Genomic DNA, 19,941 nt, shown 5'->3' with positions numbered 1-19,941 from the left:
AGAATACACTGTTATTATGATTTGGTACTTGTTTCATTTTGCATTATTTTTGCATATTTTATTTGAAGATGTTAAAGAGCTTGTAAAAAGGTATTTCAATCATTATTTTGTAGCAATTTAAACATACAGGGCACATCTACATGAGATGTTTACTGTCGAGTAATCTAATTACCTCCATAGTAAAACATCTCTGTCTACACATATGGAGCTATTAGGCCATAGTAAACCAACTCACTCCACCATAGGTTAGTATGACCAGATGCAAATACTATCCTACAGTGAAGCTATTTATTCTGGTGCAACACACGTGTAGACAGTGACCAAGGCTGGCTGGGACATAAGGGTGCAACAGTGCGGGACTGCCTGCCAGCTAGTCCCACACTGTAGCACATTGTGCTCTGCAGCACCTTGAGCTGGGTGGGAGCAGCCCTGGGCTGGCAGGCTGACCCCAGAGGCCTCTCACTGCCACCTGGGGCTGCTCCGACCTAGCTCAATGTGCTACAGTCCTAGGCACACATTTAAAAAAATGTACCCAGGAGCAATAAACTCTGGTTCAAACCACACTGGAGTTTACTGCGTCACATGAATGTTCATGTGTAGATGAGCCCACAGTAGCTCAATTGCTACTGAAAGGTGACCTAGATCTCTAACTTCTGCTTCTGGTCTGATCACTGGATGCCAGGCCATTAGTGCAATTTAAACAACTGTATAGGTATTGGGTCAGAGTAGAATAGTCAATTTAATCTAATTGCATTGGATATTTGTATCAATGACATTGGAAGAGGTAGGTGTTATCCAAACATACTACAACTTTTGCCAACTCAAGGTAGAGACTACTTTGCCCATTTAACAACTGCATTCTCCTATCATAAATCAGTGTACAGCAACTCTGAACAGCAACTGAGCACTGAAAGAATGTTGTATGGAAACAAAAATAGAAAACTTAGGGAGGCAAAATGTAATTATTCAATTGTATAGGAGCCAGAAAGACACAATAAACACACTTTTCTAGCAAAAGCCTTGAAGGTTTACAAAAAATTCATGAAAGATAGCTAATCCAGCAGTAGCACCATGCCCCTTTTCATCCTACAAGGGTATATATTCAATACCAATTGAAGGGGTAGGTGCAAGCTATAATGGTGTTATATGGTTATTGTCTATAATACTGATTCAACTTCTCCAAGGTGCTCACAATTTGCAATTATGAGAATGAGAGAACAGAAAGTTTATGTGGAACAAAAGGCAAATTGGGGTCTATAATAGAGGACAGTGGAGATGAATATTCCAAAGACCGACTGCATACAAATTAGATTATTTCTTTTGCAAGTGTGCTGTTAATAATTACAATATGAAATTCAAGTAATGTTTGGAGTGCTCAAGTATGAGAAATATGCATTGTTCCTTTATGAGTTTCATGCTAAGGTTTGGATAGCATTATTTTTATTTGGATCAATTTATTATCATATTTAATTTTTTTAAAAATATCTTGTATTTGTTATTATTACACAAGAATAAATAAACATAGGATTGAAGGGGATCTTCTGGGCCATCCACTCCAGTTCCCCAAGTTGCACACTATCATTAACTAAAGGAATCCTCAAATCACCGCTTTGAATCCTTACCTACAACTACAAAAAACAATATCCAAAACACCTGGAACATCCAACATGACACAGCTTTGAGCTAGGCAGAGGAGGGAGTAGCCAATGCCTTGCCATTGCAATGATAGGGAAATATTTAGTTAACATATGCTCAGAAATTCCTAGGAAAAGAGCTAAGCCCCACACTAATAAGGAAGGCAACCCCTCCACCCCTGCCAAAGGTCCTTGTCAATCTGATCTATGGGAAATTCCTTCTTAATTTGGTAGTCATATTGGCCCAGACTGGAAGAGTATGATCACTAAGCCAGGAACACTCTAGTTTCTAGGAGAGGCAAAAATATCAGTACACCTCAATCAAAAACCCCAGCTTCACCTGAGGTCAACATACCAGTAGTGTGTAATAGGCATCACTGAAGATCAAGTAAGACCTTTTTCCCCCCATTTTTACCAAAATAAAACTTAGTAAATTACATACACAGTCTGTTGGTTTGAGTTTGTACAGTTCATTCCATCCTTCCTGTCAATAGATTTATCTATTTTTAAAATACAGAAGTGTAAATCTATATTTCTCAAAATGGAAGAAAGAGGAGGAAATTCCAGAATGTGGTGCTACTGCTACTAGTAAATGAAAAGCTATCATACATTCAAACTTAGTTTAAGCAGTACTATAACAATTATTAAACTTAATTGATAGTTTTAAACATTTCACACTGTTACTAGTTAATTTTGAATTAACTGCAATATAACAAAATGTAGAGTACTTTTTTCTTGTATATATAATAATGGAAAACTTGTTTTCTGCAACTTTCTTGTAACTTTAGGATAAGAACAACTTGTCATCATATAAAAGGCAATAATGCATAGAAAGATGTTTTTTGTCCAAAAAAAACCTGCACCAACAACAGCAAAACCTAAATAACTTAAGTATTGCCAATGTACAATGGAGGTCTTTTACTTCATCCATTTATACATTTGCCTGTGGTTGGTACTACTAGAAAATATGTCTTCTAATGACCTTCTCTGTGTGGGACAAATGTGGATGTAAACTTCAGAATTGGTCAAACCTTGGCTTTTGAAATTCTGCTTTTGAAATTCAGTATTGGTTCATTATGTAGAGCCAGGAAGGAGTACTCATCCTCTAAAAGATGCTTAGATATTTTATTGAAGATCAGAATGAAACTTATCCTGGAGTTCTCAAGGAAGTGAAGAGTGAAATACAGGTTTCTGTCACTTTATGAAGGTTCTGTATGTGCAAATTCACTCTTATGCAATGACCCTTTTTATAGCAAAAATTCATTATATACGAGGTAGATTCATTCGTATGTGATCAGTGTGTTGGAAGCCTGCAGGTGGCTGCTTTGTGCAGAGCATTGTGGGAGTGACATGCACCAAAAATATAGTCTCCTGTGTGCATCTGTGCGCCTCGCTTGTCTGCAACACGTGTTTCTGTAGTTGTCATCCCCATTATGATAGTGCCTAGTGCTTGTGTGTACTGTCTGCTGCTGGCGAGTACCAAAACTGTCTTGTAAAAGTGGCAGAAATGGGTCTGGGGGTCAGTACAGTCAAGGTTATGGAATATATCCCTATTTGTTACATTGTTAAGTGGGCTGCCTTTATGCAAATTTGAATTATGCACTGTTTTCCCGGAATGCATGTACAGCATAAAGCGAGGGAAACTTGTAGTACATACAAGCAAGCAGGTATAATATATCTTAAAAATTCCCACAAACACCATTCACAGTAGGAAAAGTATTTACACAGGGAATTTTCAGAAAAGGAACCCAAAATGACCAGTAACTCTCAATTCAGCCCAAGGAAATTGACTAAGTATAACCAGGAAGGGTCACCAACATAGATTTTACATAAAAAGCACCATGCCTCCCTAATCAGTTTGAAGATCTTTATCTAATATTTTGTTATTTTTCTAATTACATGCCTAATCATATAGGGTAACCTAGATATTTGAAACAAGCAATCTTTATAAAAATGAAGTCTGTAAGAAATAAATATTGAAAAATGCCCCTAAAAATAAAGGCCAACTGAATAACTGAATTTATCATAGGATATAGAATCATAATAATCTGCTATTCTTCATAATGGAGAGAAGTTAATAATTGTTTTCTAATGCCATGGGTGTTATTAGAAACCATTTATTGGGTGGATGTGAATGATTCTGGGTGTATGTCATTTAGTCCAAACAATTTAGGTTGCTAAGGCAACTGAGCCCTGAGATTAATCACAAGGCAATTGTTCACATTTGCCAATGGGCTTATTTCTATATGCACGGTGGAATAGTGTTGTTTCTATGTAAAGAACATCCCCTGTTGTTTGTTTGATGTTAATTTTGGAAGTTTACAATTTTTCCATTAATCACTTAAAAGATACAGCTAAAAGAAGAGAACTAAGGAGCTGTATCAATTCACTAGAGAACCTATATTTGATATAGTCTATTAGATTCACCACTTCCTGAACAGCCATAAGTTTTATTAGTTTATTTTTTAAGATATTATATAACAACTTTACTGTTATTCTTCTCTGGATACCAAAAGAGTTATTTTAATAACACATTGTGGATCTATTCCATGACAAAAAGGAAATGAGAAAGTTTCCTACACATGAAGAAGTGAGGATAGCTTTTTCCTGTTCAGTTAGGTAGAATATGGTCAAATATGCATCCTTGTTCTGAAGTGAAGTGAGATTATCCCTTGTGTTCCTGAGCTAATAATAGTGTCCCCATGCTTCAAAATAGTAGCAGGGGCACTTTTACTAAAGCTCATTCGATGAGCTTTAAAGCACCCCTACTGCCATTTTAAAGCTTGGGGATGCTGATACACGACATAAGACTTTGCACATGCTTTAACTAGAGCGTCCCTGCCCACAGAGAACATGTAAAAACACCCACTGAAATCAGCGTGGCTGTTCATTTGCATGACAGGACCTTGTTACATGTTGCGCTTTGAGCTGCTCAAATATGCTAGATCGAGTTTGGAACAGTCACACCTTAAGGCTAAAAAAACATTTCTGATTGTCCCATACCTACACAGCTGTGACATGGCAAAAGAGGGCTGGCGATCAGAGACCTGACTGGGAACTACAGCTGTGAGTTGCCACAAAAGGACTGGTGAGCCAGGACAGGCTTCTATCCCTGCTCTCTGCAGGTGTGAGACACATGGGTTGAGGGGGTGGGAACATGAAACTGGGAATAGAGAGTTAAGGGGATGGGAGTGGGTAATAAAATGGGAGGTGGAAAGGAAATGGGGGTGGAGGAAGAGTGGGGAAATAAACAAAGTCAGCCACTGAAGAATAAAATAAAAAGAAGTAAAAAAATGTTTGGGTTTTTTTCAAAAGGAATAAAGAGGGAGTAAATTAAAGAAGGTTTCATATAATTTAACAAATTGGGATTTGGGATTGGAGTATGGGGGTGCTGGTCATGCTTCCTGGGGTTGCTGGGAGTGGTGAGGGAAGGTGCTTTTGGGGGAGCTGTTGCCCCTGCCCCAAGAGGGAAGCCCCAGCTCATGGGGACCCGATCAGGCCCTCTACTGTTCCACCCCCAACCCCCCTTAGACCCCACCCTGTGACCTGTCTGGTTGACATGTGCTGTGCGGGATGTTCACATGGGGCTGCACCCCTAGGGTGGGAGGGGGAGTTGGACTGGTGCCAGAACCTGGGCAGTAGAATTCAGGGGGTAGAAGTTTGTCTACACAGAACAAGAGGGTAAGGGAGGGGAATCTTGGGATGGTGGAGGACTGCAATTTGGGTGGCTCATCTGTGGGATATAGCCACACTTTAAGTTCAACACGAGCTGGATAACATAGATCAAACTCAGATCCCAACAGGTGAGAGTGCCGTTAACAATAAGGATTTCTATTTGAAATCTCTGGATTTATCTTATAAATCATGCTTGCACACCTAACAGTGCTGTAATTGTGTGATATCCCCTTGCACACTTGAAAGGATCTCAAGACACCCCAGGATGGCATAGCACCCTGACTAAAAATCGCTTGTCTGTAAAGAAGGACTTTTTTCTAAAATTCTAATAAGCAGTTGTGGCAAATTTTTATGTGTGCGCGCATGTGTGTGTATTTTATATATGTATATAAAACATATACACCTATAAAACATATATACATGCATACATATATGTATACACATACAGTGTGTATGTGTATATATTATATAAAAACAAGAGAAAACTATTATTTCTATTTTATTGATATAAGATCGTGAAAGGTGCCTTCAAATGAAAGAATACCAACAGAAAAACTTCTTTCTAGATTTATGGGGCAGTCACTCTGTCTTTGTTCTAGAAAGCAAAAGGACTGCTGAAATAAAAGTTTGAGTTGTATGGAAAAATCATAAAAAGATCTCTCTATTAAGTCATTCTTGCTCTTGTGAGTACTCTCTCAGAGATGACACCTACATCTTCATTAATCGCTATCATGTAGCATTTACCTTCTCTCCAAAAAGCTTATACATCTTCAAAAGAAGTGCTATTAAATTTAAGTCACCTAACCAAGGTTTGGACCACACAGCAATATCACTTATTAAAAACATTGCTCTAAATTAGATGCAAAAAAGAACATCTATATACAAATCAGGAATGAAAAATCGAAAATTCATAGCCAGAGCAATTAGGTCAGAATTTTTTAATCGTCTATATTGAATCTATACTGAATTCTACTTATTCCATTTGATACTTAGTAGAATCTAAAATTAAATCTTTCACGAACCTGACAATGAGTCCCTATATATTTGGGATTAAGAACGTGAAGTTTCATACTTTTTGTGAATACCTGTGCGTTATATTACAGATTCAACAAATAGAAAATAAACATCAGCTTTCAATATGAAATTTTTTTCACAATGTAAAAGTAATATAATGTAGAAATAGAGTCTTCAGAGGGTGAATCTTTGTGAGACGCTGACTGCGCAGTGGCCGAAAAATACTGCTTAATAACGCACCACAGGATGGATAGTGCTAATACATACTGCGCAGTATAATTAAACTATGGCATAGCAGCATCACCTAAAAGATGTTCACTGGTGCCACTGCACAATAACTTCAGTTAATGCATGTTTATTTAGTACTTTCTAATACAAGTACTAAATAAATACACAGTAATGACTGCACAGTAGTGTCCTGCGTAGACATGCCCAGGGTAAACTAACTCTCTTTACTACAGTCTAGATATTAGAAATTCTAACCTGTGGAAAAACTGCAGAAGACTGGTACAAAATTTGTCATTTTTTTTAATAAATAAGACTTACTTTATAATATTGGCCAACCTTGGGAAATAGTTACTAAGGCTCTTCTTAGTCTTGTAATTAGAAGAGCAGTCCAATGCATAAGACACTTGTGTATGGGTGCATCTACATATTGCTGTACAGCAACCTTGTTATGGCCTCTTAGAAGTACCAAAGCAAAGCACAGTACAAGTGGTTACTGCACCGTGTGTGCGGTGCACAGTTAGATTTCACCTCCATGTCTCCACAGTGGCGTGCTATACCAGGGAAGCACACTGCTACAGTGAGGTAGCTGCCAATCATGTGTAGCCCCTAAATCACCATAGTGCACTGTACGGTGACGTAGTGCATCATTACATTGCTGTAGGGCGATGTGTAGACACACCCAATATGTAATACTCCAGCTTTAAATACTTGTTCTCTAAAGATTCAGAAACTTCCTCTGTGGAAAAGAAAAAGAGCAATACTTTGTGACTGATTTATCCATGTTGCCTGTCATCCTTTCTGTAGAGGAAAGGTCAAACCCTGAACCAAGAGAAGTCAACAGAAGGACTTCCAATGCTGTAATAGTGTAGGACTTGTCCAAAGGGTGGAAGACGAATCAGTGATTTTTTTTTTCTTGGAAGCCAGATCTTGGAAGTTCTCCTCAGTTTTGAAAACCATTAAAAAAAAAATTAAAATTGCACCTATACTAAGTTAAGTTATAGCGTGAACCTTTGGGTACTCTGTTCTGAAATTATATTGTACTGTGCCAGGCTTCTAGGCTGCATGCTTTTATTTTAGGTTCAACTTTAGCTGACAGGCATAAACAACAGCAGAACGGTTAAGCCACCCTGCTACACCTATAAAAGGCATGAATTTGAAGGCCCTCTCTAGATTCATGCTAAAGGCTTCTCCCAGGCAACTCACCTTAAGTGTGTAACTGGTCATTCAGGCTGTGCAGACAGAGATGATCAGACATCATGCTAGCCACATCAGTCATTTGCAGGCCATTAACTACAGAAATTGGTGTGCCTTACCTATGCTACCTGAATTAACTGCTAGGGCCAGGGGTGGGCAAAATGCAGCCTGTGGGCTGGATCCAGCCTGCAATGGGACTTTGTTTGGTCTATGATGGGTCCCTTGGTCCCACCTGGCCTACATGCTATTTGGCCCGTGGTGCATCCCACCACCCCCATGCGCACAATTGGGTTGGGGCAGGTCCATGGCTGGACTGAATTCTTAAGCAGCCCAAGCAGCTGCTGCCACCACTGACCCCAGCCCCATGGTACTGGCAGGGACCCATGCACACAGCCTCAACCCTGACCCAGCCCGCACCCACTTCAGACTTGTCCTGGACAAAGCAGACCAGGTCCAGACCAGCTGAAACCCTTGCGCACAGCCCTGACCCCAGCCCACCACATGTCTCCTCCGGACCTCCTGCCCTCTCTGAGCAGCAGCAGCAGCCAGGCAGAAACTGCTACTAGGTGCGGAGGAAAAAAGGCCGCCTCATCCTCATCACTGCCGAGACCTTCTTGCTCCAACCACCTGCAGCCTGTGCCTGGGCTGCCCTGCAGCTCCTCTATGCCACTCTCACTGCTGCCTCTGGGCTGCCCAGCGGGGCAGCAATGGCCAGGGAGAGAAGCCACAGGGCATCTTGGGGACAAGCTGCTGGTGGCCACAGCAAAACGGTCCCAGCAACAAAGAGAGGAAAGAAGCTGCTTTTCCCCCACGCCTAGCAGCATCTTCTGCCCAGTCACTGCCACTGCTCAGTGTGGGTAGGCAGTCTGGAACAGGCTCAGGACGGGCCAGGGTCAGGGCTGTGTATGTGGGTTCTGGCTGGTCCAGAACTGATCCACTCTGGCTGGGGCAAGTCCAGAGCAGGCATGGGGAGGGCTGGGGTCAGGGCTTGGGCTGTGCGCTCAACTACTGCTGGGCACTGGTGGTGGTGGTGGTGGAGGAGAGGAGCTGCAGGATGCTTGGACACGAGGCTGTTGTGGGGAATAGCGGGGGACCAGCACACAACAGCTCCCCAGAACTGTGTATGTGGCCCTCAGGCTCAAATAATTGCCCGCCCCTGTGCTAGGCTCAGGAAGAACTTTGACCTTTACCTTAATAATGGATATATAAAGCCTGGTAAGAAAATTTCTGGTGCAAATTAGCAGATCAAATGTGCCTTGAAGAAGCTACACTCATGCTGAAACAAGGGAATGGGAAAAACTCACTTCTTTGGAAATCAATCTTGCATTATATTGAGGGTATTCTACCTCATATGCTGAAAGGCAGACTCATCAGACAAAACTGTAACAAGAATTTAAAAGGGCAGTTCCTATGCAAACAAGGAGCATCTACATGTGCTATTAATGTGATTCAATAAATTCTGGCACATATTGTGCTGGAATTTCTTGCTCCCAGTCACAGTGTTTACAGATGTGCCAGGACTGCAGCACATTGAGCTGGGGTGGCACAGTCCTGGATGACGGGGGACTCAAGCGGGGGTGAGGAGAGGGTCAGTCTGTCAGCCCAGAGTTGCTCCTGCCTGGCTCAGCGGGCTGTGGCGATCAGAGACCTGACTGGGTAACTAGGGCACAAGGGTGCTTAAGTGCGGAGCTAGGTAGCAGGTAGCCCTGCACTGTAGAATCCTCATGCCCCAGTTGTCCTTGGTCACTGTCTCCATGTGTGTTGCAGCACAGTACATAACTCCACCATAGGATAGTACTTCTGTTGGGCAGGACTATCCTATGGCAGAGTTAATTAGTTTACTCCAGCCTAATAATGCTGCACACGCAGACGGTGACACTTTACTGAGGAGCTAATTAGTCAACTCCACAGTAAAGCACATGTGTAGATGCCCCCACAGATGCCCAAATAGCCAGATGCAGGATACTATATTTAGAGCTAGATAAGTGTCTCTTCTGCTATTTTACCATACCAAATCAAAAACAGCAATTTTAGTTAGCAGCATTATCTAACTATATTTGTATTTATCAGCATTATATTTTTATGATTTTAGGTTCATAAACAAAGTTTCTTCTCAAATCCCATTTCTCCCCCACCCCCCAATGCAGTCATCTTTATCAAGAGAACATTATGTTATGCACACAAATTATAACATACATTTCATGAAAAACACCAGCCTGCTGTAAGACACAGAGCCAAAGTTTGTCCTTGGGTGGTTGTGCTGAACTTGCATTGATGTTCTACGTTTCTGAGGACAGACTTTGGATCACTGAGTTTCCACTTTCTGACTGGTTTATTGCAAAACAAATACATAACATAAATGACCTATTATACTACAAGTGAATCAACAATTTCTCTTGTTAACCAAAATAGGCTTCTTATTCTACTTTTCCATCAAAATATTGACTTGTCATTCATCATCATTTTAAATCAAAAAATATGTTCGTTTAAGCAGTGAAAAATCAAGTTATCTTCCAAATTTGGTACATCATATATATATATATATATATATATAGTCAAATTTAGAACAGTGGTAAGTATAATAAATATAGCTTCTCTTTGCTTTCCTCCTTTTGCCTGTCACTGTTCCACTGATTTCAACTGACAGAAACACTGAGCTGGAAGGAAAGTAAACTTGGAATGAGCTGTGAATATATCATCACAGTCTTTATTTAGCAGAGATACCAAATCATATATGGAAAATGATAGTAATTCAGTATTTTGATAGGTTGAGAATTCCACTTGTAGTACAATATACAGGAACCTTGAGATACACAAGAATTTGTGGGTGACAAATTATCAAATTCATATAATGAGGTTTTCCATTTAAATTACACAAAAAACCAAGATATGTGGAACATACATTAGGGCAGGATATGGTCCTTTGAATGTTATTCTCAATGCTCGTACCAGCAGCAACCGTCATCTGAAAAAGGGGGCAACAGAGAGTCCACTGAATTGACTGGAATTTTCAACGTGCCACAGTTTATTCAAATTACACCATAAGAAAAAGACAAAAAATCTTAATTTACATTCAAGCAAGATGACCTAACAATAATGTGCACCTGGATCAACTCAAACTTATAAAATATCAAATGCATGGTCCAATATTTAGGGGAAAATCCTGGTTTATGAGTGGCAACAAATAGATTAGCAGGTTTCTATCAATAAGAGCCACAAAAAGTGAATACTAAAGTCTGAAGCAATGACAGTCAGATAATTACAGAGGTGGAAATCACAGCTATTTGGTTATGTTTAATTTGAGTGTTCCACTTGTAGCAGGAATTCAGTCTCTTGCTTATGTTTAATAACTGTAGGATTGCTCCTTCCCAAAATCAAAACATTTATTTTGGGCAAATCAAAATGAATCTCAGAATTTAAAAATAAATCCATTAATTAAATTAAGAATTAAATCAATTTAAACTCATTTAAATTCCACTCCATTTCAGACCCCCCCTATTGTTTAAAATAATCATAATAATGAAATAATAGAAGGCCGTTAACTTTCTCTATTATAGCTGCAGGTCTTTGAAAGTTAATGCATCATCTGTGTTTGAAAAATATTTTTAGAATTAAGTGGGGGGTTGCCTTTTTCATTTGTCTTTTTTCAAAGACTTGTACATAAAGCATTCTTCAGAGAAATTCAGAAAAGCAATCTGGCTGCCTGACAATCCTCCAGACTTCTTATTTATAAGATAGGAAATAAATAACATGAATTCTGCAAGGTTTTTTTTTTGTAGATTTTCAAAGATTTAGTTTCAGCTGCCTCAAGTGCTAATTTTAAATTCAACAATTCTATGTCGACAATTTTTGGCCAAAAAGCAAGGCTTTCCAAATAATTATGATTAAACCACCAAATATATGTGTTGTACAATACACTCCATATACTTGTTTTATGACCAAGATTCATTGTTTCTAAATGTAAAGATTGATTTAAGCATTACTCCTGTCAACATTAATCTTGCAAGTAAGGAAATAGAATTCAGTATCTTTTTGCAATAGTATTTATTTTTTTATGTATTAGGAAAATAAATCCATGTAAAACACTATTTATGCCAACTTAAGTTTTTAAAAACCTATTTTTGGCGCAGTTTTGGCTACTTACTGCACAAGAAATATAATTTATACTTTGTAGTGACTTAGGTTCTTGAATGATGTTGTGTCAATCATGATATGGGTTTTTTTCCATGCCATGAAACACTGAGCCATGTGCATGACTATATGTGCAAAGGGCAAGGTATCGAGTGGGGGGAGGGAGGGGGAAAGAAGGGGAAAGGGGCATGCCAGCTTGTGCTGCTGTTGATAACCAGCTAGAGGAGTTCCTTAAGCTTAACACTGGCCAGCAACACAACTTTAGTAGACAGGACTCTGCTAAGAAATGTCCCCTACCCTGTCCCCACCCCTCCCGTTGAGGAACCAGAACCAGGCAAGGGAGTTGGTTGGGTGTGGGGAACTCCCTGTCCTGAACAGAGCCAGGCAGGCTGATGATTGAGGATTCCTCCCCTCCCCTGGCCAGAAGGGCGAGGGTGAGTGGCGGGGCGGGGGGAGAACCCCTGTCCCCCCTAAGCTGAGGCAGACTCTCAGCTCTGGGCAAAGAGTGCAGGGATTCCTATCTTGGGCAAATTTGCCACCAGGGAACCAGGCATTTCCCTGTGTTGGACAATGCATAGGGTGGTGGAAAAATCTCACCCCCATGCCAAGCAAGAGTTGTTCAGAGGAAATCCCTCCATGACAATAAGTGAACAATGGGGGAATCTATAGGACGGGGAGGTATTACTCCCCTGGCACAGAGCCAAGTGCCCATGGAAAACCCCGCTCCACATAGAGCAAGGGCTTTCTATTCCCTACCTCTTCCCACGCTGAGCAAAGCATGGGGTAAAGGGGTAGGAATTACACCCCCACCAGTATGGAGCTGGGAATACAGGGAAACCCCTTTCCTCATGTAGAGCAGCACCAGAGTTTCCCTACCTCTCCCCATGCTGAGCAAAGCACAGAGTGAAGGGGGAATTCTCCACTCCCCCACCATGGAGTTAGATGTATGGGGATGCCCCTGTCTCATGCAGTAAAAGGACTGAAGATTTCCTCCCTCTCCCTGCACTGAGCAAAGCCCCTTCCTCAGCACAGAGAACATACTGTGTGTTCCCTCTTCTCCCCACACTAATCTCTCCACTGTGGTCTGGTTTCCCTGTGTGCATGGCGCCATACTCCCTCACCCTGCACTTTGTTCTGTGCACGACGAGGGAGGGAACCCCACTCCATGCTCCATGCTGGGGAAGGGGTCTCCTCTGAACCTGGTTCTGTGCTCTGGGACTTTTATCTGCCTCCCTCTGCCAAGTGCAGGGGAGAAGGAATCCCCAGGGTCTTGCACTGAGCGTGAGGAGGGCTTTTTCTATCTTTTCACAGGGTTATGGGAGGGAGGGGATGAGGGGGAAGGAATCTCCCACTACTTGAGAGGTTTGACAGACAAGGACTATGTTTACAGCCCAGGCTGCTGTTCCAGATAGCGGGGCTGGGGATGTGTGAGAGGAAACAATGCACCTTGGGATGCTGAAGGACATAGCCAAGACCTGTAACATGTCACATATTCAAATTAAAGCTTGAAATAAACAAGCTACAAAAACCTGTTCTACATTTTCTCAAGCAAAATCTTTGTAGCTGGTTGGCCATTTTTTAAGTTGGACAGTCATTTTTATCATACAATATTACTTTGCACATGTAGCTGATCTAAATGTATCACTTAATTTATTAATAAAGATAATGTGCATCACGGTCTTTACTTACACATCAAACAGGCATGTGCATAGTTGTAATTATTTTAATATCATCTACATGCTTTTATCAGACTTCTTTACTTTATTAATATATTGCTGATTTACTTTATATGTTTGTTATACTATTAAAATATTGAAAGATTTCTACATTTTTTCAGTTTCTTAAGAAGAATTGCATTGCTGATGCAAACCTTTAAGTTCTAAAAAACAGTCTGTCCACACACAAAAGAATCTTTGATTAACTGGAGGAAATTTCAGTTATTCAGATACCCACTATCTACTGTTCCTTTCTAAATGAGCATGTGATATTCCAATATTTTAAATATTTTCATCAAATTACTTATAGCTTTGTACCTCCTTTGTAAGATTTCAATAAGATGACATTATTTGCATTAAAAGGATTGTTTCTATGCATAACCAGTTCACAGTTAATTTACAGATAAAGTGTAGGTGAATCTTTAACAAAACTGCTATCCTGCATTTTTAAAGAAAAACATAGCATAATATCAGCATAATATAGATTTCAATTAGTACAAGGAAAGATACAAATTAAATATACATTATATAACATTACATTTTCAGATTGTGATTAACGATTGTTCATTTTAGTTTACAAACCAGTCTCTAGTATGTAAGAAGAAAAATAATTGAAACTGTATAAATTGTGTATAATTACTTTTATAAACACAATTTTCTTATATATTCTACATATGATGGTGATTTGTTATAAATTTCAGCCCCAAAAAAGACTGTTTACAATGCACTTTTGACTAATGCATCTGCCCTAGGCCAACCAATCTATCACCTTTGAAATGTGGTATTCTAAAAAGTTTAACTTTTGTGTGCCCTCAGTCAATACCCCATGTATTTTTTAAATATATATCCCTTCCAAACTGTAAAATTTACTCTCTAATATAACATTACTTTAGGATCAAATACATTGGAAACATTACATAATTGAAAATGAGTGAACCCTGATTTTTTTCAGTTTTATAAGACAACTGTTTCTAGCTATGGTAATTCCCTGTTTGGTTAGCCTCTGGGTCTAAAATGTAAAATTTAGGAGAAGACAAGTGAAAAAAGAAACTAAAAATACTAAAATATTTAGTGAAATATTTCTGTAGAATATTCAGTATAATATATCTAAAATATTTCTGAAAAATGTAATTTCATTTTTAAATAAGCAAACACAAAATATCAGGTAATGCAATATAAAGATTTTTCTGGGAATAATTTGACATATCCACAGAGCTCATTTATGAATTTAATAACTAATGTTGCCATACCCAACTCATCAAGCTCTGTATCATTTTATTAAGTATTTATTATTATAGCAACTACTTAGTTAAACCTATCATAGATTAGATTGTCAATGCTTCCTATTACAACTAAAATCTACAACACTGTCACTGATCTCCTTCGTGAAAAAAAAACAGTATGTTAACATGCTAAATGATACCATTAGGGAAAGTGATTTATAGAGATGAAGCTGATTGGGAATATCAGAATCATCCAAGGTAGACCACATGCATAGAGTAAGTCACTAAGGCCATGTACATAGAATTATGTTTCTACTGAGAGAATTGCCACTCTCCCAGTAGAAACAAGGAGTGTATAAGCATTCATTCAAGAAATTCACTCTCCCAGGGGAAACTTGCCCCCTCCAGGAGAAAGACCTTCCAAGTTGACAATTGAAAGACCTCCCTTGTGAGAAAATTTCTCTCTCAAGAATGAACACCTATATGCTGCTCCACTACCTGCCCCACCCCTAACGTGGTCCTCAGAGGAATGAAGTTGCTTCCCCACATTGGAGACTGCTAGCTGGGCAATTTAGCTGGTGATGTGAAGACAGCTAAAACTGTACATCTACAGCTACAACTGTCCCTAAACTGTACATCACAACAGCAAGCATAAGAATTATTCCTTGAATTCTTAGGAATATCACCAAATATCAAATATCACTTCTTGTGTTTCATCTACTTATTTCTACTCATTTAGCATTTGAAGATATAATGGCCTTTCATCCAAGCCATTATATCTGCTCAATGCTGGAAAAGCTAAGCAACCACATTGTTCAGAGAATGAAAAAGAAATAGAGTGAAATCTGTCACCACATACTAGTGGCACTACATCCAATCTTCTCATCATCTGCCTAAGAAAAGTGGTGACAAACTAGAAGAATCTGATATTATTTACAAGTAGTCATACTCCATTAACTTCCTGGCCATGTCCAAAAGCATGACAGCTATTCAAGTTCAAGTCCACCAATAACTGACAAGGTAAAAAAAAAAACCTCCAAAACCCTGAACTCAGTTTTCATAGTCAGTGGAACCAGGGGATGCTGACAGCTCTAAAGAAACCATCTGATTTGATTACAGATCTTTGAAATCAGAATCTTTACTGAACTTCACTGAAACAGATCAAGGACATCTGAGGACTCAGAACCTAAGGATCAGTTGTCATTGTAAGGCCTCTGCTCTGTAGCTGGGCAACCAAGTCAGCAACTCAACCACTAAGCAGAACCAGCTAACCCTTAGCCCGCTGACTGGTTCTAGTTTTGCTTTAAAGAGTCTCAGCAGCACTTGGCACCTGCTGCGTAACAAACTAGCTTCAGTCTGTGAGTGGCTCTTGTACACATGCCTTCCCTGGGGCCTGTTCCTTCATTCTTGCCCATGTACCCACCCCTCAACTTTGGAACACTGTTTTGACTTTGGCTGGCCTTCTGACATCTGCTTCTGGTAACCCCTTGGCTTAGCATGTGAACCCTGGTTTGATTTCAGCTACAGATGCTGGTGACATCCCTGGCTCTAATCACTAGGCTGAAAACCTTTGTGGACCCAGACAGTCATAATGTTGATAAACTCTTGCCTTCTAAGAGCAAATTGAAGAATATCTCTGTCAACAAGGCACCCAGTGTTTCTTTATAATGGTTTTAGTAACCAACATGGACACAAGTCCTAAATCATGCATCAGTGGTCTCTACATACTACCACGTTTTCAAGGTAAAATGGTCAAATCCCAGATCAAATGGCCTCAGATTTTTAGTTCCTATGGGACTTATCAAGGGCCATCTATTTCACATAGTGCTGATCTAACTGATATTTGACAACCTAAGATTTCTGGTAGATGTTAAAACATTGATTTGATTGGGATGAGAGAATCCAGACACGCATGCCAGATATGCATAGCAGGAGGCATGATTTTTGGGATGAGGCATGAAATTCCTTTGATCCCAATCACACCAGTCCTATTCTGCACAAGACAGGGACAGACAACCTGTCTGCATGGCTTTTAGGAGTCCCAGAGCCCTAAGACTACGACCGTGAGATTGGGGAGTCTCTCCACCATCCTAGGGTCCCTGTGCCTCAGGACATCTAAAAACCATAGGTTTAGCTCAACTCCCCATACTCTGGTATTTTCAAGTGCCTTGCAGGAAAGGCAGGAAATGCTGCCCGGCTCAAGGGCTGACTGGTTCCTGGTACATGGAACTCCTTGGCACATTCCACCAGGGAATCTTGCAACCCATTTTGAAACTGGGCAGTTTTCAATATCAGGACAATGGCTGTTCCAGTCCCAATGCTGATAATCAGCTGATTGTCAGCATGAGCATGGAAGTGCTACATGTTCAATTTACGGTACCATAAAATGAGCCACAAAGATGTTCTACATGTTTTGTAGAATATCTTTGTGACTATTTTCCCACTGAATATCCAGGGGTCAAAAAAGAACAGTGCAGAGAACAGCTGAATGTACAGTATGTGACACTGCAGACATGTCTGTGGTGCCACATATCTCATGGCTGCGCTCATCTAGACACAACCTATCTGTCCTTTACTTACTAGGGCTTGTCAACCTCGAGAATTTTGATTATTTTTCATGTTCCTAGAAGCTAGAAAACAATTTCAGTGTGTATACACATATCCACATGCACACCTGTTAAACAAATCATTGACTAGATACAATAGGACACAATAGATCGTTACTTAATAAAAATGAAGTATAGCCTTCTGTTGATTCTCTGTTGTGCCCAATATATTCATTTTAAGTTTAAAAAATTCAAAAATTTAATATTTACCAATGATTACCAAACAATGGTATTCCAAACACCGTATTTCACAAAGTCATCCCCAAAATAGGAGCATTTGGGGACATTCTTGGAATATGATGCATAGATTTCTTCCTCAATTAAGGTTACTGATACAGTGCCTTGTCTCTATTTGCAACTAAAGTTAACCTGCATTTAGTTTTTATCATTTTTACATTTTATGAACTGAGTTACTTTATATTATTCAAATATTCAGTGGGAAAATAGTCACAAACATCTTCTTATATTTTTATAGCATGCCTGAGATTAAGCAATATGGCAATTTTTAAGTGTTACTCTTCAGACAATAATGCTCTCTTATGAAGGGAGAAACAATTGCTGAGAATTTACATGCATGGTACTTATGCATAATGGCCAAAGCTACATGAGTCAAGGCAAGTTGTTGAGGCCCATCTGGACAAGGTTGGTCTGTATTTCAAATGGAAGTAGTATTAGTGGGGAAACACAATCTTCTATCCAAATAGTCTTTGATTAGAAATGAGAGACTGTGGGTGCATCTACACATGCATTAATGCTACCTCCAATGTGAGGTACTAAATAAATGCACGTTAGGCTGCCTTAATGCGCAGTAATGACTATGCATAGTTTTTAGGTGACGCTTAATGTGCAGTAGCCTATTTTACTGTGCGTTGGCATAATAGTATGCTTTTTTATGTGGATTTTTAATGTGCAGTAAAATAGGCTACTGCACATTTCAGTGCACGTGTAGACACACCCAGTATCTCTCTGGTATGAGGTTAGTAATCTTAATAGATGTAAGAATTTTCTCATATATACCACACCCCTGAATATAATGTGTGTCATAGTTTTTACAGACATTTAGAAAAGACAAAATTCTTTCTTTGCAGGACAGGTAAGTAACTGATTCACCATGCTGGATCTTAGGCCACATACCAGATCTGACCCCACATGCTGTCCCAGAGCTATGTGTCAGGCTGAACCCAGTGTACTGAGTCTGGGACCTCACACTGGGCCTGGGGCCATCCAACCACTCCAAAACCATGTGTCAGGTCTGACCCTGTGCACTGGCATTGGGGCCATGTAAAAGGTCTGATCCCACGTACCTAGTCCAAGGGCATGTACTGGCTCTGCAGCTGTGTGCCAGGTCTAGCCCAAGCTTGGTCAAACTCCACAGGCTGGGTCTAAGGCCACATGCTGGGTCTGCCCCAGAAGCGCAGCAATTAATGTTGCAACAATTAGTGCTGCTCTCCCCCCACCCCACCACATTTCTGTGCACATGAGGATCCCCTGTTCTCACATAATATGAGCACCCCAATCTTCACGAGCTGGTATTGGTGGAACAAGTGTAGGCTATATTTCAGAAAGTGTTTTGTTTTCTGAATTATAATTGGATCAGGAAAGATGCCTGACCTACCAGACAGAAATAGATCTCATTCTGGAAATTATATAGTATATATTCCCCTAGAATTGAACAGAAGCGTGCGCTTGAACAGAAAAGGAACAGTACTTAATAACTACTTTGGGGAGTAAGTTTTGTCTAAACATTCAAGAGCTTTATATGGCTTGGTCCCCAAACTGGGAGGCTGGGAAGTGCAAGATGACAACTGTTTTCAAAAGATTCTGTCTCTCTGTCAGTGAGTCAACTGCTCCATTCCAGGGAAGAGATGCAGGCATCATACTTAGTCCTTTTGCTTTTTTGACATATCACTGTTTATCACCAACATACGGTCAATGTTTTTATTATTTCTCTTGTTTATGTAATAAAACCTTTCTGCTGTTTCTTACACCATATGGATTGCCTGTGGTAAACATGATTTTAGAATAATTGACTACACAGGCTCATCTCTCCTATGGGGAAAGGGAAGAAATGCAATATTTTTTGGCAACCTGGACAAAGGACATGATTCTTTAAGCCAATGGTCTCCAACCTTTTTCAGTAGGAGATCACTTTCAAAATTTAAAAGCAAACCAAGATCTACTCTACCCCCTTCTTCCCCACCCATCCCCAGAGGTAAGTCTGTGGGGAGGGAAGGGAGGAGTAGATTGAGGCAGAGGGAGAAAAGATTATTTGGGGGCATGCCCCCAAAGCAGGTAAGTCTGTGGGAGAAGGCGGGGGAGGGGAAAGGGCCGTGATGGGGGACAGGGCAGATCAAGGCCCCATCCCTAGCCCCACTCCTTCCCTCACTGCTGGGACCACAATGGTGGTGAGGGAAAGTTGGGTTGGAGCAGGGGCAGACCCTGCAGCCGGGGCAGGGCGGAGCAGTGAGCAGCTCATCCAGAGGGTGTTGGGGGGGGGGAGCATGCACCCCAGGAAGACACG

The 19,941-nt window shown here is 40.3% G+C and overlaps 1 protein-coding gene across 1 annotated transcript in view; it reads right to left on the bottom strand.

Moving 5' to 3' along the window:
• The window catches only part of PPFIA2 (PTPRF interacting protein alpha 2), a gene marked incomplete at its 3' end in the record, with an annotated part of 557,753 nt that overhangs the window by 288,344 nt on the left and 249,468 nt on the right, over positions 1–19,941 (bottom strand). Inside the window, exon 2 of the mRNA XM_025215735.1 lies at positions 10,648–10,710. Within this exon, the coding sequence (XP_025071520.1) occupies positions 10,648–10,710 (63 nt within the window). The remainder of the gene's footprint in view (positions 1–10,647; positions 10,711–19,941) is intronic.

The sequence above is a fragment of the Alligator sinensis genome, unplaced genomic scaffold (genome assembly GCF_000455745.1).
Source record: "Alligator sinensis unplaced genomic scaffold, ASM45574v1 scaffold976_2, whole genome shotgun sequence".
Taxonomy (NCBI): domain Eukaryota; kingdom Metazoa; phylum Chordata; order Crocodylia; family Alligatoridae; genus Alligator; species Alligator sinensis.
This window is presented reverse-complemented; position numbering and strand designations above follow the sequence as displayed.